Raw genomic sequence first — 26,313 nt, forward strand, 5'->3', positions numbered from 1 at the left:
TGAATAGTAATCCTGATTAGCGTTTGTTCATGATACTTCCTCGAGGTCCACGTGACCTCTTCAACTTTGTTTTTTGTATTATATACATAATACCACCAGGAAATGGTCGAATCTTACGAAGAAAAATCAAATGTTATAAATATATATATGAGTTAGGTCAAATAAATGATTTTAATGTCATATTCTGTAATTTATATATATGTGAATGTTATCGTTGTCTAGTATATTTCATTTCTTGAAATGAAAAAAAAAAGAAGAAAAATTAATGCTAAAAATAGATGAAAATGACACATAGGACCAAAAGCGGACCCTGAAGAGCTCTATAATTCTCAGATTTAATATGGGTCTCTACTACATGCCCCCTTAAGAATGTCAAACAGCGTTTTCTCCTGGAAACCTTGCAATTTACGAAACTATTACGCAACCGTGTAACTCAGGTAGGCCACTAAATATGTCACTATAGAGGGGTCGTTCTTTGAAATAATGGAGCAATGCCGCTGTTGCCGATCAAACACGACGTATCTCACTTCATACATATTTCAGTCTTCTCCTATATTTGTTGCCTTATTTGCATAATTTACGAAGTGACATCCCACAGTTCATGACCACGGGTTATGTTAATACAGGGACTTGGTTTCTCGCGGACGAATACAGGTAAGTGAACAAGCTAATCGATCTATTTTTGTTTGTGACATACCATTCCGCTGACAGGACCGATAACTGTGTATTACTGCTACCTGTGGGACCGGTTCGAGAAACAAGGTAGGTGATGATGTTAACGTAATACTTAGAAGTACCCCAACATTTTAATCTGAATTTCTACAAACGTTTAAATCAAAGTGACAGTCACATTTACTGTTCGAATTTGTAAATTGGCATGGATCTAATCGCTAAATCTGCAGAATGCTGACCGTCAGCCTGTTAGGGTGCAAAACCTGTGACGGGCTATAAATAGCGACACGAGGACGGGTACCACCTTACTGTGTCGTGTCAGTGGGGGAGGATTGGGCCCGGGGGATAGCGTATATCACACCTATCACCCTAGGGGAGTACCTCTAACAAGCATGTTTTCACCTGCTGTTTGTGACTTGATACGTTTCGTCACGGTCGAGTGCCTCTTGGCTGAGATCAACCTAAGGGGCACCCGAGGGAGTGTTGGACATTGATGTAAACTGGGGTAAATTGATAGAGATAATCATGTCATTCGGTAGCTCAGAAGAATTCCTGACATTCAGATTGTTTTGTTGGTATGATAAATAATTGGTAGCCAGTTTTATCAGTTATACACAGCACAACGTTACTCGAGGCCTCCAAGGCAAAGTGACCATTAAATGATATCTGGTCTTAAAATGCCTTCACCAAATAAGGACATGTTATTATTAGCATGTATTGTTCTTAAAAAAATCAACTGATACCATCACAAGAACATGTTCCTTCAATAATTCTGTGTGAGCTATTGACTTATAGCTTAATATTTTAATTCTTATCCCGATTAAACCAAGTAAATATGACAGGTATAATAATCTATTGTACCAGGGACCTATGATACATATAATCAATATTATCCATGATAAAAGTATTTTGTTTGTTTGTAATTGCCAACATAATAATGATTTATTGAAAATAACAATGATATCTGTCAATGATTTAGTTTTTCAGGAATAATTTCGATCAATCATTAAATCATCAATATTGCTCGATAAAATTATTTACATTGGAACAAAATTACTAATCAATAAACTAGCTGCAGAAATCTGGTTTCATTTCTAGTAACATACTTGCCAGTTGTCCTAAAAAGAAATATTATCTCAGATTTTTGAACTCAAAAGACAGAAAATATGTGATAATTTCAATAAAACCAACATATCTGCTTCAAATTATGATAAAGATAAAATTTTCCAAAGCAGATTTTTTTTAATGTACGTGTACAGCCTCCCCAGGGAAAATTCCACAATCTTGGTGCGTTTTCAATTGTGCTGGACTTGTTTCCTTGAAAAGTCATCACATTCCTGTGTTTTCTCTCTGTAAACAGCTAATTTATTCTGAATAACTTCCTTTATTTAGACAAGATAGAGGGAAAAACATGATTTCAAAGGATTTAAGAAAATAGACGGGGTATAGCAACAAGGAACTTAGTTATTATAGATGATTTTCATCAACAAAACTGTGGATTATGGTCAGCTACACAAATAGAAAGATGAAAGCTGATTGGCTAAGTAATTTAGTGCATGTTATAGATGACCTGAGTTTGTAGATGATTCAGTCATAACTCTGGCAAGTACCAGATTGTCTATGATCTAGTTATACCTTTTCCGAAGCTTTATATGGGTCAAAATAGATTTATTTTATAATACAATCAGATTCTCAAAATATATAGGCCCTTTTCCAAAAAAATGGAAAAAATCCTGTTTACATAAGTAAATTCAGTTATAACTTGGTTCAATAGATCATTTAGTTATAACTTTGGTTAGTAGATCATTTAGCTTGAATGAAGGATGAAAGCACTTACAGAAATAGATTGGTGCACCGAACATCAGTGCTCTTTGGGCCCCTTGCCCTTTGAAATTGGGACTACCACTGTATCCCAAACAATGTATTTACACTAGGTAAGTGCTTGAAGACAAGGGGACAAATGTCCAGATTTTCACCCATTTGGGGTGTCTTTGTACCCTCATGAAGGTGTGGTTGTTTGCTAGGTTTAACTAGAGAGTACAAGTCCAGATTTTCACCCATTTGGGGTGTCTTTGTACCCTAATGAAGGTGTGGTTGTTAACTAGGTTTAACTAGAGGGTACAGGTCCAGAATTTCACCCATTTGGGGTGTCTTTGTACCCTAATGAAGGTGTGGTTGTTAACTAGGTTTAACTAGAGGGTACAGGTCCAGAATTTCACCCATTTGGCATGTCTTTGTACCCTAATGAAGGTGTGGTTGTTAACTAGGTTTAACTAGAGGGTACAAGTCCAGAATTTCACCCATTTGGGGTGTCTTTGTACCCTCATGAAGGTGTGGTTGTTTGCTAGGTTTAACTAGAGGGTACAAGTCCAGAATTTCACCCATTTGACATGTCTTTGTACCCTTATGAAGGTGTGGTTGTTTGCTAGGTTTAACTAGAGGGTAAAAGTCCAGAATTTCACCCATTTGGCATGTCTTTGTACCCTTATGAAGGTGTGGTTGTTTGCTAGGTTTAACTAGAGGGTACAAGTCCAGAATTTCACCCATTTGGGGTGTCTTTGTACCCTCATGAAGGTGTGGTTGTTTGCTAGGTTTAACTAGAGGGTACAAGTCCAGAATTTCACCCATCCATTGTGGTTGTTTGCTAGGTTTAACTAGAGGGTAAAAGTCCAGAATTTCACCCATTTGGGGTGTCTACCCTTGAACCCTCATGAAGGTGTGGTGATGGTGTGGTTGTTTGCTACTAGAGGGGTTTAATTTCACTTTGTACCCTCATGAAGGTGTGGTTGTTTGCTAGGTTTAACTAGAGGGTAAAAGTCCAGAATTTCACCCATTTGGGGTGTTTTTGTACCCTCATGAAGATGTGGTTGTTTGCTAGGTTTAACTAGAGGGTAAAAGTCCAGAATTTCACCCATTTGGGGTGTCTTTGTACCCTCATGAAGGTGTGGTTGTTAACTAGGTAAAACTAGAGAGTACATGTCCAGAGTTTCACCCATTTGGGGTGTCTTTGTACCCTCATGAAGGTTTGTTTTATTGCTGGGTTTATTGCCCCGTGAGCAACTAGGATCATTTTGAGTTGGAACCTCCATGTAGAAGCTGGTGGCTACTTCACAGAACAACATATGGGAGGCCCTTGCGGCATGCCTTCCAGAACAATAATAAGAACACAAACCTACCAGCAATGATTGGTCTGTTTTGTGATGTATTTCCTTAGAACTTAACACAAACACTATTCAAACTGAGTCAAAAGTTTAGTAGAATAAACATAATTCATTTCTAATTATTCTCAACTTGGTTCCTCATTTGATATCTACAATACCTCCTACTTGTGTAGCATTAAGTCACATGCTGTTCATTTAGTATAAAGTTAATGTGTTTGGTTGAGGTCCTGAAATGAGCCCACCATTGACATTGAGTAAAATGGTAATTTGTAGGTCCCAAGTTTCCTGTAATAAGCCAACCCCTTGAGTGTGAGTAAAATGGTAATTTGTTGGCCCCTGGGGTCCTATGATTTTTGAGTGAAAAGGTCATTTGTTGGCTTTGGTGTCCTGTAATAAGCCCACCCCTTGACTTTGATCGAAAAGGTAATTTGTATGTCCAGGTGTCCTGTAATAAGCCCACCCCTTGACTTTGAGTGAAAAGGTAATTTGTATGTCCAGGTGTCCTGTAATAAGCCCACCCCTTGACTTTGAGTGAAAAGGTTATTTGTATGTCCAGGTGTCCTGTAATAAGCCCACCCCTGACTATGAGTGAAACAGAAAATTTTTTGGTCCTCTGGACTTATCACAGGATAGATACGGTATCTTGAAGACCACCACAGCTTGTGTCAACAGAGAAGGTTTTTATGTGAGAAAACAAGATTTTGATGTGTACGCCCCAAGGACATGACCTCTCAATCTCCTTGTCAATATTGATGACATATCACCTAGGGCTGGACTGACCACTGTTAATCACAGTCATCAGTATTTCCCTATTACGAGAATGGCACCTTTGTTCAGTAGCTTGGGGAATATTTTTATGTTATATTTATGTACATGTAACTTACTGGGTTACATAAGATACAAAGCCATTGTCATTCAATTTTAACTGTTCAGTTTTAAGTTAAAAAAAAAAATAAAAATCTGCAGCCATAAAGAAATTTAATATTGTGGATTGTGATGTTTCACTGGAATATATATTTTTTGCCTTGTTTTTGTATACCACACAATGAAGATATTGTGGAACATTACACGAAAATAACAAGGGAGACTTGGTGTTGGGTGGATGTGTATTATTATAAGACATCCTTCCAATGTATTCCTTATGCTGAGCTTTGACTGAAAGCATGGTTAAATTGGGTATAAACTTACACGTGTATACATGTATTTGTCGTCATGAAATGCTGATAAAAAAATGCATATGTTTCCACACCTTTTTTTACTACCTTCTTCCTCATATAGACCTTATCGGAAAGTTTTGTCACAAAGCTTGCATGCCACTAACCAGGTAAATTTTACCTGTGTTTTTTTCTCTAACAAAACTGTTGCATGTACCCATTTGTAGGAGGGCTGTACAGATCAAGCATGAAGGAGTAGGTATTTTAAATGTTGACATTTGCCCACAGATGAATGAGGTTTGTGTGTGGGTCCCGACTAAGGCTGAGGAGATTTAAAGGTGATCTCCAGACATTCTCACATAGTTGTAGAGAGGAATTCAAAGTATTGTCAAGTTAACAAGATGCGCTATACGGTAATATGCCTCAAGGTCAAACTAACCATAGGAAGATAACTCTTCTAGAACACAATGTTAACAGATGTGGGACTCATGGCCAAAAGAAAGGAGACAAGGAAGGTCTTAATTAGAAATGCTAAATATTTATAACTGAATTAATGTCCGAACTGTTTCAGAATGTGTGAAGATAATCGTCTTTGCTAAGGTCTGCAGGATAGAAAAAGGTACTGATACTAATGACGTTACTTTAGTTTTACTTTACTTTAGCATGAAGATTTAATCTAGAAATCTAGCCAGCAATGAAGGCTGAGATCAGAGTTACACACATCCATACATACACCAGTAAATATGCTAAATGTGTTTACGTATCTCATGTGTGCACACATCAGTGACTACCTTGTCATGCATATAGATGATGCATACCTGTATGGATGGCAGAGCCATACAGCTATTAGTCTCTACTATGGTTTATAAATCAGACTTTCTTTTTAGGTAAATATTTGTGTTCTGAGTTGACAACAAGATTTGCGTCATTCATATAGAGATGTTTATTTATATAAATCTAGTTTTACCTGTTTATGAATAAATGTTTTTGTCTTTTATAAGAAAATGTTTACAAGAAATTGTGATTACAGATCTATTTCTTGATGAAGAGGTTTTCAAATATTTTTAGCTCTCATAATCTGGTTCTAGACTCTGCATTGTAACTTGAAGCACAATCTGGTGCTAGGCTCTGCATTGTAACTTTAAGCACAGTCTGGTGCTAGACTCTGCATTGTAACTTTTAGCACAGTCTGGTTCTAGACTCTGCATTGTAACTTTTAGCAAAGTCTGGTTCTAGACTCTGCATTGTAACTTTTAGCACAGTCTGGTGCTAGACTCTGCATTGTAACTTTAAGCACAGTCTGGTGCTAGACTCTGCATTGTAACTTTTAGCACAGTCTGGTTCTAGACTCTGCATTGTAACTTTTAGCACAGTCTGGTTCTAGACTCTGCATTGTAACATTTAGCACAGTCTGGTTCTAGACTCTGCATTGTAACTTTTAGCACAGTCTGGTGCTAGACTATGCATTGTAACTTGTAGCACAGTCTGGTGCTAGGCTCTGCATTGTAACTTGAAGCACAATCTTATGGTAGACTTTATATTGTAACTTGAAGCACAGTTTGGTGCTAGACTTTGCATTGTAACTTGCAGCACAGTTTTGTGCTAGACTCTCCATTGTAACTTGAAGCACAGTTTGGTGCTAGACTCTGTATTGTAACTTCTGACACAGTTTGGTGCTAGACTCTGCATTGTAACTTGAAGCACAGTTTGGTGCTAGACTCTGCATTGTAACTTGAAGCGCAGTCTTGTGGTAGACTTTACATTGTAAGTTTTAGCAGAGTTTGCTTGTAGGCTTTACATTGTAACTTTTGACACAGTTTAGTGCTTGACTTTTCATTGCATCAAAGCCTGGGCCCAAGTTCTGACATACATCATATAGCTTGTCTCACTATGTGGAGCTTGATATAACATTGTAACTTGTGCTGAAACAGGAATTTTTACACTGTAACTCGTACCACAACCTCTGCTCAGCCTTATAATGTGCAACAATAACATGAGTAGGTGGTTTTCTCTAGTGTACTATCAGCACCTGCTCATTAGGCATTCAGAAACAATTTAGCTAATGGTTAATTAATTGTACCTACAAATTGCCTTTTCAGATATAACTTTATGGAGTGATATCCTACATCAAGTCAATCCGGGTTTGAACTGTTTATATGCCTCATTACACACTCTATGTAGTAATACGGTCCTGGTACACTTAATACAAATAGTAAGATTTTGTGGTATTTGTTGAACAAGTAAGTCTGTGTCCATTTATAAAGTATAACAATGTGTGTGACAGTGTTACCTGGAGGGGGGACTGATCAAGTTAACAATGTGTGTGACAGTGTTACCTGGTAGGGGGGACTGATCAAGTTAACAATGTTTGTGACAGTGTTACCTGGAGGGGGGACTGATCAAGTTAACAATGTGTGTGACAGTGTTACTTGGAGGGGGGACTGATCAAGTTAACAATGTTTGTGACAGTGTTACCTGGGAGGGGGACTGTTCAAGTTAACAATGTGTGTGACAGTGTTACCTGGGAGGGGAACTGATCAAGTTTACAATGTGTGTGACAGTGTTATCTGAGAAAGGGACTGATCAAGATAACAATGTGTGTGACAGTGTTACCTGGGAGGGGGACTGTTCAAGTTAACAATATGTGTGACAGTGTTACCTGGTAGGGGGGACTGATCAAGTTAACAATGTTTGTGACAGTGTTACCTGGTAGGGGGACTGTTCAAGTTAACAATGTGTGTGACAATGTTACCTGGTAGGGGGGACTGATCAAGTTAACAATGTTTGTGACAGTGTTACCTGGAGGGGGGACTGATCAAGATAACAATGTTTGTGACAGTGTTACCTGGAGGGGGGACTGATCAAGTTAACAATGTTTGTGACAGTGTTACTTGGAGGGGGACTGATCAAGTTAACAATATGTGTGACAGTGTTATCTGAGAAAGGGACTGATCAAGATAACAATGTGTGTGACAGTGTTACCTGGGAGGAGGACTGTTCAAGTTAACAATGTGTGTGACATTGTTACCTGGGAGGGGGACTGATCAAGTTGACCATGCTGTGGCAATGTTACCATAGCGACACTAATATCAAGTCTGAAACACATGTTTGTGACAGTGTTACATCTACATACTCATTAATAACAATATGTGTGAATCCAGTGTTCTAGGTACCATTAACAATGTGTGTGACAGTGTTCCATCTGTTGCTGTATTCATTTAACAATGTGTGTGACATTGTTAATGTCACTCACTGTTCAAAAAGATAACAATGTGTGTGACAGTGTTACCTGGGAGGGGACTGATCAAGTTAACAATGTGTGTGACAGTGTTACCAGGGAGGGGGACTGATCAAGTTAACAATGTTTGTGACAGTGTTACCTGGTAGTGGGGACTGTTCAAGTTAACAATGTGTGTGACAGTGTTACCAGGGAGGGGGACTGTTCAAGTTAACAATGTGTGTGACATTGTTACCAGGGAGGGGGACTGTTCAAGTTAACAATGTGTGTGACAGTGTTACCAGGGAGGGGGACTGTTCAAGTTAACAATGTGTGTGACATTGTTACCTTGGAGGGGGACTGATCAAGTTAACAATATGTGTGACAGTGTTACCTGGTAGGGGGGAGAGGAGAGGAGATGAATGAGAGGCTGTGGGTGGTAGAGGAGAAGAGTGAGAGGCTGTGGGTGGTAGAGGAGATGAGTGAGAGGCTGTGGGTGTGAGGGGAGATGAGTTTGAGGGAGAGGTTACTATGGTGGTTGCCAGGTGTAGGCGTACCTGTAATGTCTAGTATTGGAAGAAAAGGATTGGCAGCGTTAAGAAATAAATCCATGAAACAAACACTTCTGACGATAACAAGAATGGGTGTGGTTTATGACAGACTGAAAATGATGACCTAATCCCACTGTCAGGTTTGATAAAACATTTCTTAAAAGTATCAAACATGTTAGTATTACCCTGTAGAGTGTGGAGTATTTATATGGAGCATATGTGAAGTGAATAGAAAGATTCAATATAGAACACTGCATGGATTTATAGGAATCAAGGTCAAAGGAGACATTGTAGATATCAACAGTATGATTTACCTGTTTGTATAGATAGTAGAGAAGTCTGTTTCCTAACAATGCAGATATCTCTCTGTTTAGAACATACAATATAATGATGCTTACCCTTCTTAAACACCTGGTCTTGTTCTCAACACCTGTATAACTTCCACTCCTGTCTAAACAACATACCTGTTCTGTCTAAACACCATACTTCTTCACTAACCATACCTGTCTAAACTTCACTCCTGTCTTACCATACCTGTCTAACCACTATACCTGTCTAACCACTATACCTGTCTAACCCCTACACCTGTCTAACCCCTACACCTGTCAAATCGACATATCTGTCTAACCACCATACCTGTCTAACCCCTACATCTGTCTAACCCCTACACCTGTCTAATTGACATATCTGTCTAACCACCATACCTGTATAACCACCATACCTGTCTATCCACTGTACCTGTCTTACCACCATACCTGTCTATCCACTACACCTGTCTTACCACCATACCTGTCTATCCACTGTACCTGTCTTACCACCATACCTGTCTATCCACTACACCTGTCTTACCACCATACCTATCTAACCCCCACACCTGTTTGGCCATCACACCAATCTAATTAGTTGGCCTTGACTATTTATGAGGCAGTAAAGCCAGCAACAAACACAGCCAATCTGAAGAGATTTTTAAGTTCTTTGCTGAATTGCATGTCTATTTCTGTCCCGATATAAAGTGTGTCTCTGTGTCCAAGTTATGCCAATCCCTTATGCTACACCAGGACTTTTTTCAACACAGAGATGTGGTCAATTCTGCAGCGTTAAATGACAGAGATGGATGTGTACTGTATGTTAATGTGTGGTTTTTCTTATTTCAGCATTGACAGGTGACAGAACCTCTGCCAAGATGTCAACAGTTATAGACCCTGCATTCCTGAATATCACCAAGAATAAGCCTGGCTTTTATATATGGCGAATTGAGGTATGAAAATGTGTGTCACATCTCAAATCTCTGTAGATTATAGATGTATGACCAATGAATGTTTAAGTGTAATGGCAGATACCTGGAGGCTGTGGTATTAATGTTCTATGACGTCATGTCATCTTTCTGACACCCAATAAAAATAATCACACAAAGACAATCTAAATTCTCCACTTGGATTCATACAAAAACCAGTGTTTATTTGATATGATTTTGTGTTATGACAGAGTTGACTACAGGAAATGACCTATCGTTGTTCCATTGTGTTATTAGACAATTAATAGGGAGGTCCTAGCTGTTAGGCAGCAGATTGTACAAGCCATTGTTCTAATTACTAAATAGGTTTTAAAAAGTAAGAATCTAAAAGATCATGAAAAAAATTTTCCACACTGATTTAAAATCTGTAGTGTTATTTCTTCACACCAAATAAAACATTTAAATGATGGTACAAGGATCCTTTTTGCAATAACATGACAGCAAGGTCATAGGGCGGGGTCGAAGTTTCTAAAATTATAATATGTACATGTACTGTGGTTGTATTCTTTGTCAGCTGTGGATAATTGAGCTGTATGGCTACAGCTAGATGATTTTTAACTAGGTATTGAAATGTCCTTAATTCAGTGTTAGCTGTACACTAGACAGCCAGGAATGCAGATCACAGATAAATATGCTAATAGTATTGTACAGTAAATATTTCTTCTCCTTAATTTTAAATCTTTCGTCAGTTTATAAACAAGGTAAAGCCAGACTCTACATAAGAGAAATGTAAGAGTCAGGGTGACCCTGACCACCATAACTTGTTGTATGAATGTTATATACAGAGAGTCTTCTGGGACAAACCAGTATAATTGGACTAGAATTAAAAAAATGCCTGTATACACAACCAGGCTGGCAGGTTTACAAACACTGAATGCATTGAATATGATTTAGCATTCTTTTTGATTTATTAATGAAGGACCCTTTCAATGTGAAATTTGAAATGTTTATCCAAAACCGGTTTATCGAGGAAAAAACTTCAGGATGAAATGATTTTGTAAGAATAACCTGTTCTATAATAGAAATGAGATGATGTGGTTTTTTTTAAATCTTGCAACAGCCACAGTTTGTTGTTATGGTTTTATTTGATTATTAATTATCAAGCAGCAACATTATAGATTTTATGGAGGTGACACTTTAGAAGGTGATGTCAAGTTTGTAGCTCCCCCCTTCACAAAATCTGCTCCATAAAAAACATAAAACATAATTCTATACTTGAACTGGTCCTCTTGTTGACTGCTGTAAATTACAGTAGGGAGTGGTTAATAACACTCAATATGTAAAAGACCTGTGACAACTACCCTGCTCTTGTCAGAACTTTAATGACACTCCACTCTAGTTTGGTAGGAGAGAAACATGTCAAGAGTAGTACGCGACCTCTACTTTCATCATCTTCTTTTATCGTTATAAATAATTCTGTAAGGAATAACTACTTTTAATGAAATAATTTTCCTCTCACCTTCTTGCCCATACTTAGATCCTGTCTTGACTTCATAGACAACGAAGCATTATTACAAGCCCTTTGTCTTGGGTTCTGCTTCACTCTCTCAGAATGTGTCAGTAATGAAGGTTACTCTGCATTAAGCCCGTATCTGATACTAAGCCCACCCATATTTATTTAAGATTAATTAGAAATGACAACAATGCCCTTTAAGAAGCCTGATTTTTACTTTTGGTTTATTTGTAGGTCCCTGTAGACTTATACAAGTGTTTTTTTACAGGATGAATTTATAAACTTAGGACTGGAATCATTTTACTTTCATTCTAATTTCAGGATTTGAAGGTGGTAGCAGTGCCAAAGAAACAGTATGGCAATTTCTACAAAGGTGATTCCTACATCATTTTATCTGTAAGTTTTAGCAACACTTGTCAGTATATTGTAATCAACTACATCATTTTGTCTGTAAGCTTTAGCACCACTTGTCAGTATATCGTAATTAACTACATCATTTTGTCTGTAAGCTTTAGCAACACTTGTCAGTATATGGTAATCAACTACATCATTTTGTCTGTAAGCTTTAGCAATACTTGTCATTATATCGTAATTAACTACATCATTTTGTCTGTAAGCTTTAGCAATACTTGTCATTATATCGTAATTAACTACATCATTTTATCTGTAAGTTTTAGCAACACTTGTCAGTATATCGTAATTAACTACATCATTAGATTTGTAAGCTTTAGCAACACTTGTCAGTATATCGTAATCAACTACATCATTTTATCTGTAAGCTTTAGCAACACTTGTCAGTATATCGTAATTATCTACATCATTAAATTTGTAAGCTTTAGCACCACTTAGAAGTATATCGTAATTAACTACATCATTTTATCTGTAAAATTTAACACTTGTCAGTATATCGTAATCAACTACATCATTTTGTCTGTAAGTTTTAGCAACACTTGTCAGTATATCGTGATCAACTACATCATTTTGTCTGTAAGCTTTAGCACCACTTGTCAGTATATCGTAGTCAACTACATCATTTTGTCTGTAAGCTTTAGCACCACTTGTCAGTATATCGTAATCAACTACATCATTTTGTCTGTAAGCTTTAGCACCACTTGTCAGTATATCGTAATTAACTACATCATTTTGTCTGTAAAATTTAACACTTGTCAGTATATCGTAATCAACTACATCATTTTGTCTGTAAGTTTTAGCAACACTTGTCAGTATATCGTGATCAACTACATCATTTTGTCTGTAAGCTTTAGCACCACTTGTCAGTATATCATAGTCAACTACATCATTTTGTCTGTAAGCTTTAGCACCACTTGTCAGTATATCGTAATCAACTACATCATTTTGTCTGTAAGCTTTAGCACCACTTGTCAGTATATCGTAATTAACTACATCATTTTGTCTAAGTTTTAGCAACACTTGTCAGTATATTGTAATCAACTACATCATTTTGTCTGTAAGCTTTAGCACCACTTGTCAGTATATCGTAGTCAACTACATCATTTTGTCTGTAAGCTTTAGCACCACTTGTCAGTATATCGTAATCAACTACATCATTTTGTCTGTAAGCTTTAGCACCACTTGTCAGTATATCGTAATTAACTACGTCATTTTGTCTAAGTTTTAGCAACACTTGTCAGTATATCGTAATCAACTACATCATTTTGTCTGTAAGCTTTAGCACCACTTGTCAGTATAACGTAATTCCTGCATTGTTTTATAGTCATTGTTATCCAGAGACAATATCATGGTATGATGTAGCATTATACATCTCATTGTTATCAAATAAGTTTGTTATGATCAAAGAGAAAATTGGACTTGAAACGTTACATGTGAGAGTTCTATTAGGTTACTTGAGACAAAGTCCCTGGATGACCTATTGCAATCACATGTGTTGGAAACTTTTAACATTTTCAACCTCTTCTTGTGAACTGCTTTCAATGAAATTTTGCAAAACTTTTTCATGGCTAAAGGTGCACCAAAGTTGTTATATGGTCCCCAACCCCAAGAGTCTGAGGGACAGGGCCAAAAAATGTCAAATAGATTGAAATTTAAAAAATTATCTTCTCAAATCCCAGGTGTTTTAGAATCAAGTACTCTTCCTGGATGGAAAGGCTTTCACATGTTTTACCAAAATTGTGAATTTCATGACCCCCAGGATCTTACATTTCTCCCTGGGGAGGGGGTAAATTTTACTATAATTTATATATAGGAAAATTACATTTTTGAACATTATATATTTATTTTCTATTGGAAATAGTTCAAATCTGGTTAGAATTATTAGTTTAAAATGACAGGTTAATGAGATGAATATATTGACCTCGGCTGATACCCAGGGGCTGTTAAGTGGAACCAAAAATGGGTCAAATAGACTGAATTTTCAAAAATCATCTTCTCAATTCCCCAGGTAATGTAGAACCAAATATTCTTCATGGATGGAAGTGTCTTACAGTGCTTTATAAAATTTATAAAGTTCATGACCCCAGGATCTCACATTTCCCCCTGGGGAAGGGGTCAAATTTACTATGTTCTTATTTTATAGCATAATTTGCTTATCTTCTTTCAGAAATAATTTAAACTGGGTTAGATTTTTTTATTAATATTAGCAGACAATTTTGATGAGATGCACATATTGACCTTTACTGACCCCTAGGGGTTGATGGAGGGGGTCAAAAATGGATTAAATTGACCGAAATTTTTTAAAATGTTCTTTTGTTCATGGATGAAAAATTTTATAGGAAAATTCAATTCTTGAATGCAATTTCTTCTAATTCAAAAATTGGTTAGAAGCCTTAGCGTAGGAGAGCAGTTAATGTATACACAATTTATATTTGCATTATGTGTATAATTGGTTAAAGTTATTTTACTTAAACTACAAAATTATTTGTATTATATGTTACAAGAGGCATTACGACTCTTGTGACCGTAAAGGCCCTTTGGCCTCTTGTCTAGAATAAACTGAGTATCACAGAATAAAGCAACAATTATCATTCATATCTTAAATACACAGGGATGAAATAGTTTTTATCTACATATAGATGTAGAATTTAGGTGAACAATATTGAACTATTGCATCTGATTGTAGTTGTCATTTGTGAATGAAAACACAAAGACAGGCATACAAGATCTGTTTGAAGAATAAATTCATGCCAGGAAATGTAACTTCTATGTTAACCTTAAGTCTTTGAAGCACAAGAATCCTACTTACATGGAGATGTTAAGGATCTGTAATATATATGTGATTTATTTCTGCATCAGATTGCAGAGATAGGTGGACCCAGAGGTTTAACCAACATGAAGGTATTTGACACGGGTAAAACTTTGCTCCTTGCCAATATAATTGTGGGGTGTTTTGTTAGATTTTTTTTCTTGATTTAGTTGCCAAGTATTTGCTATCAATTTGTTTTGATTTCACAAGATTTAATGTTTCTTACGAATGTCATTTAAATGAAAAAAAAAACAGTTTTAAAATTGTACAAGCTATTACCGACTACAAAAGTTAGACGCTGTGTTATCTGATTACCGAAATTCAATCCTTATCAGCTTTCCTGTACAACTACAGTAAAAGTACTACATAAGGTATTGACAACAGAAGATTGTGAAATCAAGACTTAGTTGAGTGTTTGCGTTAACAGTGACAAAGTAGTGAGGTCAGCCGACCTTAGTTAGTATTGTTACACTAGACCTATACACCCAGACACAATTGCCCTGTAAACATTACATATTACTTATTCCCTTTCAGGACTCTCTCATGCTTTGGTAAAGGTTAGAGACTTACAGCCAAGGGAGATAATAAATTTGTGATTAAATTTCCCAGCTGTAGAGTCTGCCAGCCTTAATATTTACACCTGGTCACTGATAGCATTCAATTCTAAACTCTTCTTAAGTTAACTATCATCATCACCCTGCTTTAAATTTGGAAGGGATTTTTGTTATTTAAAATTTGCACATTGTTGATCTTTTCCCTGGTAAAAAAATCCCTATAGTTTATGCATGTAGAATATCGTAGCCATAATGTATCACCATCTAGATTTAATGCTGTAGTGTATAAGAGATCAATGCATTAGATCACATGAAGCCTATTTCAATTTTGCTTTTTCAGGAAGATGCCTTCATTGGATATCAATTCTTAGGCATCACTAGACATCCCAGCATACACCTTTATTAGATTTTTAAGTCTATAAGTTTCATCCTAAAACATAAGTACATGAGGACTTAGAGTAAAACCTATTTTAATTGTGAACCTATTTACTGAAATATTAATCCTGCCAAAATACTAATGCTTGTGTGAGTTAGGAAATGTGACTGACTCTAATGTCACTAATGTTTGACACTGATGTCACTGATATTTGACTCTGATGTCACTAATGTTTGACACTGACCTCACTGATATTTGACTCTGATGTCACTAATGTTTGACACAGACATTACTGATGTTTGACACTGATGTCACTGATGTTTGACACTAACATTACTGATGTTTGACACTGATGTCACCGATGTTTGACTTTGATGACACTAATGTTTGACTCTGATGACACTAATGTTTGACTCTGATGACACTAATGTTTGACTGTCAGTATACCCTGATGTCTGTGTTGGTATACCCTGATGTCTGTGTTGGTATACCCTGATGTTTATGTTGGTATACCCTGATGTTGTAAGTATACCCTGATGTTTATGTTGGTATACCCTGATGTTGTTATTGGTATACTCTGATGTTGTTGTTAGTATACCCTGATGTTGTAAGTATACCCTGATGTTTATGTTGGTATACCCTGATGTTGTAAGTATACCCTGATGTTTATGTTGGTATACCCTGATGTTGTAAGTATACCCTGATGTTTATGTTGGTATACCCTGATGTTGTTATTGGTATACTCTGATGTTGTTGTTAGTATACCCTGATGTTGTAAGTATACCCTGATGTTTATGTTGGTATACCCTGATGTTGTTGTTAGTATACCCTGATGTTGTTGTTGGTATACCCTGATGTTTATGTTGGTATACCCTGATGTTGTTGTTGGTATACCCTGATGTTGTTGTTAGTATACCCTGATGTTGTTGTTAGTATACCCTGATGTTGTTGTTAGTATACCCTGATGTTGTTGTTAGTATACCCTGATGTTGTTGTTAGTATACCCTGATGTTGTTGTTGGTATACCCTGATGTTGTTGTTGGTATACCCTGATGTTGTTGTTGGTATACCCTGATGTTGTTGTTGGTATACCCTGATGTTGTTGTTGGTATACCCTGATGTTGTTGTTGGTATACCCTGATGTTGTTGTTAGTATACCCTGATGTTGTTGTTAGTATACCCTGATGTTGTTGTTAGTATACCCTGATGTTGTTGTTAGTATACCCTGATGTTGTTGTAAGTATACCCTGATGTTTATGTTGGTATACCCTGATGTTGTTGTAAGTATACCCTGATGTTGTTGTTGGTATACCCTGATGTTTATGTTAGTATACCCTGATGTTGTTGTTGGTATACCCAGATGTTTATGTTGCTATACCCTGATGTTGTTGTTGGTATACCCTGATGTTGTTGTTGGTATACCCTGATGTTGTTGTTGGTATACCCAGATGTTTATGTTGCTATACCCTGATGTTGTTGTTGGTATACCCTGATGTTTATGTTGGTATACCCTGATGTTGTTGTTGGTATACCCTGATGTTGTTGTTGGTATACCCTGATGTTGTTGTTAGTATACCCTGATGTTGTTGTTGGTATACCCTGATGTTGTTGTTAGTATACCCTGATGTTGTTGTTAGTATACCCTGATGTTGTTGTTAGTATACCCTGATGTTGTTGTAAGTATACCCTGATGTTGTTGTTGGTATACCCTGATGTTGTTGTTGGTATACCCTGATGTTGTTGTTGGTATACCCAGATGTTTATGTTGCTATACCCTGATGTCGTTGTTGGTATACCCTGATGTTGTTGTTGGTATACCCAGATGTTTATGTTGCTATACCCTGATGTTGTTGTTGGTATACCCTGATGTTGTTGTTAGTATACCCTGATGTTTATGTTAGTATACCCTGATGTTTATGTTGGTATACCCTGATGTTGTTGGTATACCCTGATGTTGTTGTTGGTATACCCTGATGTTGTTGTTAGTATACCCTGATGTTGTTGTTAGTATACCCTGATGTTGTTGTTAGTATACCCTGATGTTGTTGTTAGTATACCCTGATGTTGTTGTTGGTATACCCAGATGTTTATGTTGCTATACCCTGATGTTGTTGTTGGTATACCCTGATGTTGTTGTTGGTATACCCTGATGTTGTTGTTGGTATACCCAGATGTTTATGTTGCTATACCCTGATGTTGTTGTTGGTATACCCTGATGTTTATGTTGGTATACCCTGATGTTGTTGTTGGTATACCCTGATGTTGTTGTTGGTATACCCTGATGTTGTTGTTAGTATACCCTGATGTTGTTGTTGGTATACCCTGATGTTGTTGTTAGTATACCCTGATGTTGTTGTTGGTATACCCTGATGTTGTTGTTAGTATACCCTGATGTTGTGGTTGGTATACCCAGATGTTTATGTTGCTATACCCTGATATTTCTGACATATTTTACTTACAGATTAAGGAGGGGAAAGGTGCTCTGGATATGCGAATCCATTTCTGGCTTGGCAGTGAAACTACAACGGTAACAACCGGTCGGAATTATAACACTTCAACTTACTTTTGTACTTAAAATCTGTTGTCCTGCACTTGGCTGAATTTGTGTGTGTGCGTGTGTGCGTGCGTGCGTGCGTGCATGCGTGCGTGCGATGAAAATGTAAATCTGTACTTGCTTAGAACACATGGACTTGATACCACAGTAGGACCATTAAACGTAAGCAAGTCACAGTAGGATTATATCATCACTTTTGATGCATTGTATGAGTTATTTACGATGATGTATATCGTTCACTTACGTTAATGTTGAATCAATAATAATGGAATCTGAGGTCTCAAACATTGGGGTAAGATTTTCAAATTTCAACAATTCATAAAGCCGTGCACAAAATTTTTAGGGGGAGAGGATTGTAGTACTCTTTCGACATGCCAAAGTTTTACTCTACATCAATGATAAAATTTACTTTTATATCAGTTAAGGTAAATACTCCAACAACCAGATCAAAAAGTGTTTAAATTAGGAAAAATTAGAGTTTGAGAGTACTTTGGTGGGCAGTTTTAAGATGAAAAAGAGGGAATTTTGGTGAATTCTATGGAAAACCAGTCCAGTAGATAGTGTTATTTAACATATCATGTCATTGCTTTTGTAAACATCAACTTAAAATATCAAAGCAGGTGTGAGGTGTAAACATCAACTTAAAATATCAAAGCAGGTGTGAGGTGTAAACATCAACTTAAAATATCAAAGCAGGTGTGAGGTGTAAACATCAACTTAAAATATCAAAGCAGGTGTGAACTTAAAATCAACTTAAAATATCAAAGCAGGTGTGAGGTGTAAACATCAACTTAAAATATCAAAGCAGGTGTGAGGTGTAAACATCAACTTAAAATATCAAAGCAGGTGTGAGGTGTAAACATCAACTTAAAATATCAAAGCAGGTGTGAGGTGTAAACATCAACTTAAAATATCAAAGCAGGTGTGAGGTGTAAACATCAACTTAAAATATCAAAGCAGGTGTGAGGTGTAAACATCAACTTAAAATATCAAAGCAGGTGTGAGGTGTAAACATCAACTTAAAATATCAAAGCAGGTGTGAGGTGTAAACATCAACTTAAAATATCAAAGCAGGTGTGAGGTGTAAACATCAACTTAAAATATCAAAGCAGGTGTGAGGTGTAAACATCAACTTAAAATATCAAAGCAGGTGTGAGGTGTAAACATCAACTTAAAATATCAAAGCAGGTGTGAGTAAACATCAACTTAAAATATCAAAGCAGGTGTGAGGTGTAAACATCAACTTAAAATATCAAAGCAGGTGTGAGGTGTAAACATCAACTTAAAATATCAAAGCAGGTGTGAGGTGTAAACATCAACTTAAAATATCAAAGCAGGTGTGAGGTGTAAACATCAACTTAAAATATCAAAGCAGGTGTGAGGTGTAAACATCAACTTAAAATATCAAAGCAGGTGTGAGGTGTAAACATCAACTTAAAATATCAAAGCAGGTGTGAGGTGTAAACATCAACTTAAAATATCAAAGCAGGTGTGAGGTGTAAACATCAACTTAAAATATCAAAGCAGGTGTGAGGTGTAAACATCAACTTAAAATATCAGAGCAGGTGTGAGGTGTAAACATCAACTTAAAATATCAAAGCAGGTGTGAGGTGTAAACATCAACTTAAAATATCAAAGCAGGTGTGAGGAAATACCATGGAATATTTTTGTTTTTCGAAACTTTTTACATTTTTAGCATCAAGTGATAATACTGTATGTTTGCTGGGTCGTAGGAGTACAACTCACACTGTGATAGAGAGAGAGTTGGAATTATTCTGTTGGTTAATTGGGGAAACAAACCTGAAATTTTGGAGAATTTTGAGAACTGGTTACAGCTTCTTTGATGGTTTTTGTGTCGCCTGCCAAAGGTACAGTTGTCTGCACAAAGGATTTTTTGGTGATAAATGGAGTTCACTTCGGCCAATCAAGCCCAAACTTCATACAGTGCTTCATTATCAAAAGTGCTTCCTTGGGCTTGCTGTTGAGGTTTGAAGGTCAAAGGTCAAGGTCACTGTTACTATAAATATGATATACAATGAATATCTATTGCTATTGTTCCATAAAACTCATCTCCAGAAGCCATGCTCGGCTGGTAACACTTCTACTTCCTGGTATTCTTATATCTTCAATAAACAATGAACTCTAGAATTTGGAATTTTTTTTTCAAGGTGACTTTAAAAAAGAGTTTTTGTGTTTTAAGGAGAGACATTCATTTGCTGTAGAATCTTTTAAACTGTAATGTGAACATTACCTAGAGAAGGGCCATTTTGAAAAAGACAAATTCAGTTTGATTTATATTATTTCAGGATGAGTCTGCAGCTGCTGCTATAAAAGCTGTTGAACTGGATGATTACTTGGGTGGTGCTCCTGTCCAGCACAGAGAAGTGGAACACAAGGAAACAGAAGCCTTTCAAAGCTACTTCAAGAGTACAGGCATTAAGTAAGCATTGTGGAATAAAAAATTGTCCATCGAAAATGTTTCTATAATATAACAAATGAACCTTTTTGATTTTCAAATTACCTAACCTACGGTCAGTCTGCAAACTCTCTGATCTTAAGTGAACTGAGCTTGGTATAATCCTTAATAGCTTTAGACTTTGGTGACTCAAGGTCTGGACAATTCTTGATGGATTCAGTCTTGGGTAACTTGAGGTCTGGACAATTCTTGATGGATTCAGTCTTGGGTAACTTGAGGTCTGGACAATTCTTGATGGATTCAGTCTTGGGTAACTTGAGGTCTGGACAATTCTTGATGGATTCAGACTTGGGTGACACAAGGTCTGGACAATTCTTGATACATTCAGTCTTGGGTAACTTGAGGTCTGGACAATTCTTGATGGATGCAGTCTTGGGTAACTTTGGGTAGATTCAGTCTTTGGTAACACAAGGTCTGGACAATTCTTGATGGATTCAGTCTTGGGTAACTTGAGGTCTGGACAATTCTTGATACATTCAGTCTTGGGTAACACAAGGTCTGGACAATTCTTAATAGATTCAGTCTTTGGTAACACAAGGTCTGGACAATTCTTGATACATTCAGTCGTGGGTAACTTGAGGTCTGGACAATTCTTGATGGATTCAGACTTGTGTAACTTGAGGTCTGCATATCTGTTATGACTTCAGTCTTGGATGAATGTTCAAAGATGAAGTTGTCATATATGAGAATGGTAGTCATAACGTACTGCTTAGAAAGACCAGACAAATAGGTTGAAATTTCATGTTATTAGACAAAAAAGCTCGAAATGTCATGTCACCAGAAAATATCAAATTAATTTGATGTATTCTCACCAGCTACATGAAAGGAGGGGTTAAATCAGGATTCAACCATGTGGAACATACCTTTACTGTGCGACTAATGCAAGTCAAAGGCACCCATAACATACGGATAACTGAGGTAAGTCTTCTGCTTAATATGGCACTCTCTCAGTATGGCAGTTACAGTCGCATTATGTACAGACAACAAAGAAAGTTTGGTGGGTATACTAGAATCACCATGCCTGGATGTCTGTAAACCCCTAAACTCTTAAATCAAGTTTAATGAAACTACAAAGGAATGTTATAAATCAAGTGTAGATGTGCATGTATGTTATTTTAGCAGACATTTTGTAGCCATGGTAACCCGGTCACTGTACACAGGTTTTTGTTATGGCAAATCAGTCCGAAGATCAATTTTTAATGAAACTTTGTCAAATGGTGTATCTTATCAAAGTATATATTTGACACACCAGGTGTTTCCAGGATAATTATTATAGAAAATAAATCAAGGGTTCTGATTGGTTGAAATTGAGATATTTTCTTATCATGAAAATGGCTTAAAGTTGATATATTATGGATTGGCATTTTAATGTGTGTAATGTAACTAGACAATGGAATCAATGGTTCATATATAAGGAAATTCAATGAAATTCATGAAATGCTGAGGTCTCTTAGACTGAAACTAAAAGAACTGATGTGTAAAGTCTTTTCACCCCCGAGGTTAATAGTTATCCTAGAGATGACACTTCTAGTTTTGTTTTGGTAGCTTTCCGAGGTTGCCTGGTCAGCGATGAACAAAGGTGATGTTTTTATCCTGGATGTCCCCAAAAACAAGTTGATGTTTGTTTGGAATGGAGAAAAATCCAGTCGTCGTGAGAGGATTAAGGTAAGCAACCCTACCATCATGAAGAAATAGCATTATACTGTGACATGGTGTAGAAATAGTGTAACATTATACTGTGACATTGTGTAGAAATAGCGTAACATTATACCGTGATGTCATGAAGATATAGTGTAACATTATACTGTGATGTCATGAAGATATAGTGTAACATTATACTGTGATGTCATGAAGATATAGTGTAACATTATACTGTGATGTCATGAAGAAATAGTGTAACATTATACTGTGATGTCATGAAGATATAGTGTAACATTATACTGTGATGTCATGAAGATATAGTGTAACATTATACTGTGACATGGTGTAGAAATAGTGTAACATTATACTGTGATGTCATGAAGATATAGTGTAACATTATACTGTGATGTCATGAAGATATAGTGTAACATTATACTGTGACATGGTGTAGAAATAGTGTAACATTATACTGTGATGTCATGAAGAAATAGTGTAACATTATACTGTGATGTCATGAAGATATAGTGTAACATTATACTGTGATGTCATGAAGATATAGTGTAACATTATACTGTGACATGGTGTAGAAATAGTGTAACATTATACTGTGATGTCATGAAGGTATAGTGTAACATTATACTGTGATGTCATGAAGGTATAGTGTAACATTATACTGTGATGTCATGAAGGTAAAGTGTAACATTATATTGTGATGTCATGAAGATATAGTGTAACATTATACTGTGATGTCATGAAGATATAGTGTAACATTATACTGTGACATGGTGTAGAAATAGTGTAACATTATACTGTGATGTCATGAAGGTATAGTGTAACATTATACCGTGATGTCATGAAGGCATAGTGTAACATTATACCGTGATGTCATGAAGGTATAGTGTAACATTATACTGTGATGTCATGAAGATATAGTGTAACATTATACCGTGATGTCATGAAGGTATAGTGTATCATTATACTGTGATGTCATGAAGGTATAGTGTAACATTACACTGTGATGTCATGAAGATATAGTGTAACATTATACTGTGATGTCATGAAGGTATAGTGTAACATTATACCGTGATGTCATGAAGGTATAGTGTAACATTATACCGTGATGTCATGAAGATATAGTGTAACATTATACTGTGATGTCATGAAGGTATAGTGTAACATTATACTGTGATGTCATGAAGGTATAGTGTAGCATTATACTTTGATGTCATGAAGATACAGTGTAACATTATACCGTGATGTCATGAAGATATAGTGTAACATTATACTGTGATGTCATGAAGGTATAGTGTAACATTTTACCGTGACGTCATGAAGGTATAGTGTAACATTATACCGTCATATTCTAACTCAACAGATAAATCAAACATTTCAAAAAAATATAAAAATATACTGACATATTCTCACATGTTATTATTTATATCATGTTGATACTGAAAGTTATAACATACTTCACTGAAGAATTGTTTGACTCACTTGTGAGTCTGTTTCCAGCCAGAAGCAGTGTTGATATTTCTGACATCCCGGGTCAGAGCATGGTATTAAAATGTCACTTTCTTACAGGGATTAAATTATGCTACTCAGCTGAAGAATGGCCGCACTAAAAAGAGCAACATAGTGGTGATAGATGATGGTCAGGAGAAGAAGGAGGAGGAGACATTCCCTAATGAAATGAAGGTAAAAGAAAGATTTTTGATTTTGGGTTAAAGGAAATCAGTTCTGTATGAAGGATGGATCTTAGCCCTCGGGGGCAGGAGAGGTGTGGTCCAGTAGGTCTGAAGCTTTCTTGATGAAGTGTAATCAATTTTGTATAAACACTGGGTGCCCCTGGGGTCAGAGGGGCAAGACCTATGATAGGAAAAATAGAACAAATTCATTAAATTCTCCCTCTTTTGAGACGGTTTGGCCCCAGTGGCAAATTATTTAGATTTATATATTTAGAATTCCTTTAGTTTTGATGAAACAATTTCAGGCAACCAAAGCCAGGTAAGTGATACCAGCCCAATGGGCCTCTTTTTCTTTAGGATCCAAAAACAAATTTGTACCAAATTTGCAAAAGAGCAAATGTATCATTTGAAAAACTTCATTATCATAGTAGCACATTTATTCTCTGGTGGTGTTGTATGATTTTTCACTGATCATATTTACCGTCTTGTGGTGTAGTATGTTGTGGTTGACTCATCATATGGAGGTATTTAATGGTTTGGTATGACTTTTCACAATTTAGGTGTTCAAAGAACATCTGCCAGATAACAAAAGATCCGACTTAAAATCGGCTGTGGAAGGAGGTGAGGATTCTAAAGCTGATGAGAGCACCCCAGACAAGACTAGCAAACTCTATGTGTAAGTAATATTCCTCAGCTTTACACTATTATAATGGCATTACATCTTCCAGAACATTGACTGAAAGAGTAAGCATACTACAGGTTATTGAAATAAATAGATTTTGTTTTTTTTCTTTGGGGGAGGGGGGGGGGGGCAACTTAATCTTAAGTTAATGGTTTCTTTACCTGTGATAGAGATCTGAACTGTGTAGTTTGACGTGTCCTGCCTGTGATAGAGATCTGAACTGTGTAGTTTGACATGTCCTGCCTGTGATAGAGATATGAACTGTGTAGTTTGACTTTCTCCTCCTGTGATAGAGATCTGAACTGTGTAGTTTGATGTTCCCCTCCTGTGATAGAGATCTGAACTGTGTAGTTTGACGTGTCCTGCCTGTGATAGAGATCTGAAGTGTGTAGTTTGATGTTCCCCTCCTGTGATAGAGATCTGAAGTGTGTAGTTTGACTTTCTCCTCCTGTGATAGAGATCTGAACTGTGTAGTTTGACGTTCCCCTCCTGTGATAGAGATCTGAAGTGTTTAGTTTGACGTGTCCTGCCTGTGATAGAGATCTGAAGTGTGTAGTTTGACGTTCCCCTCCTGTGATAGAGATCTGAAGTGTGTAGTTTGACGTGTCCTGCCTGTGATAGAGATCTGAAGTGTGTAGTTTGATGTTCCCCTCCTGTGATAGAGATCTGAAGTGTGTAGTTTGACGTGTCCTGCCTGTGTGATAGAGATCTGTGATAGAGATCTGAACTGTGTAGTTTGACGTTCTCCTGTGATAGACATCTGAAGTGTGTAGTTTGACGTGTCCTGCCTGTGATAGAGATCTGAACTGTGTAGTTTGACTTTCTCCTCCTGTGATAGAGATCTGAACTGTGTAGTTTGACGTTCCTCTCCTGTGATAGAGATCTGAAGTGTGTAGTTTGACGTGTCCTGCCTGTGATAGAGATCTGAAGTGTGTAGTTTGACGTGTCCTGCCTGTGATAGAGATCTGAAGTGTGTAGTTTGATGTTCCCCTCCTGTGATAGAGATCTGAAGTGTGTAGTTTGACGTGTCCTGCCTGTGATAGAGATCTGAAGTGTGTAGTTTGATGTTCCCCTCCTGTGATAGAGATCTGAAGTGTGTAGTTTGACGTGTCCTGCCTGTGATAGAGATCTGAAGTGTGTAGTTTGACGTTCTCCTGTGATAGAGATCTGAAGTGTGTAGTTTGACGTGTCCTGCCTGTGATAGAGATCTGAAGTGTGTAGTTTGACATTCTCCTTCTGTGATAGAGATCTGAAGTGTGTAGTTTGACGTGTCCTGCCTGTGATTGAGATCTGAACTGTGTAGTTTGACGTTCTCCTTCTGTGATAGAGATCTGAACTGTGTAGTTTGACGTTCTCCTGTGATAGACATCTGAAGTGTGTAGTTTGATGTGTCCTGCCTGTGATAGAGATCTGAAGTGTGTAGTTTGACGTGTCCTGCCTGTGATAGAGATCTGAAGTGTGTAGTTTGACGTTCCCCTCCTGTGATAGAGATCTGAACTGTGTAGTTTGACATTCCCCTCCTGTGATAGAGATCTGAAGTGTGTAGTAGACGTGTCCCTCCTGTTTTGATATCCATAAATGTGTGATTAGAAGTTTCCTACTTGTTATGGAGATACAAAATGT

General features: G+C 36.9%; 1 protein-coding gene across 1 annotated transcript in view; it reads left to right on the forward strand.

The window, feature by feature from the left end:
- Window positions 1-614: 614 nt before the first annotated feature.
- Window positions 615-26,313, forward strand: part of LOC132554018 (villin-1-like) — a 49,289-nt gene continuing 23,590 nt past the window's right edge. The window contains 9 exon segments of the mRNA XM_060218312.1: window positions 615-654; window positions 9,910-10,013; window positions 11,824-11,898; window positions 18,114-18,179; window positions 20,513-20,646; window positions 21,498-21,600; window positions 22,228-22,347; window positions 23,905-24,018; window positions 24,569-24,684. Coding sequence (XP_060074295.1) covers window positions 615-654; window positions 9,910-10,013; window positions 11,824-11,898; window positions 18,114-18,179; window positions 20,513-20,646; window positions 21,498-21,600; window positions 22,228-22,347; window positions 23,905-24,018; window positions 24,569-24,684 — 872 coding nt within the window.

Source organism: Ylistrum balloti, unplaced genomic scaffold (assembly GCF_031769215.1).
Source record: "Ylistrum balloti isolate Yb309-2 unplaced genomic scaffold, AGI_CSIRO_Ybal_v1 Utg370370, whole genome shotgun sequence".
NCBI lineage: Eukaryota > Metazoa > Mollusca > Bivalvia > Pectinida > Pectinidae > Ylistrum > Ylistrum balloti.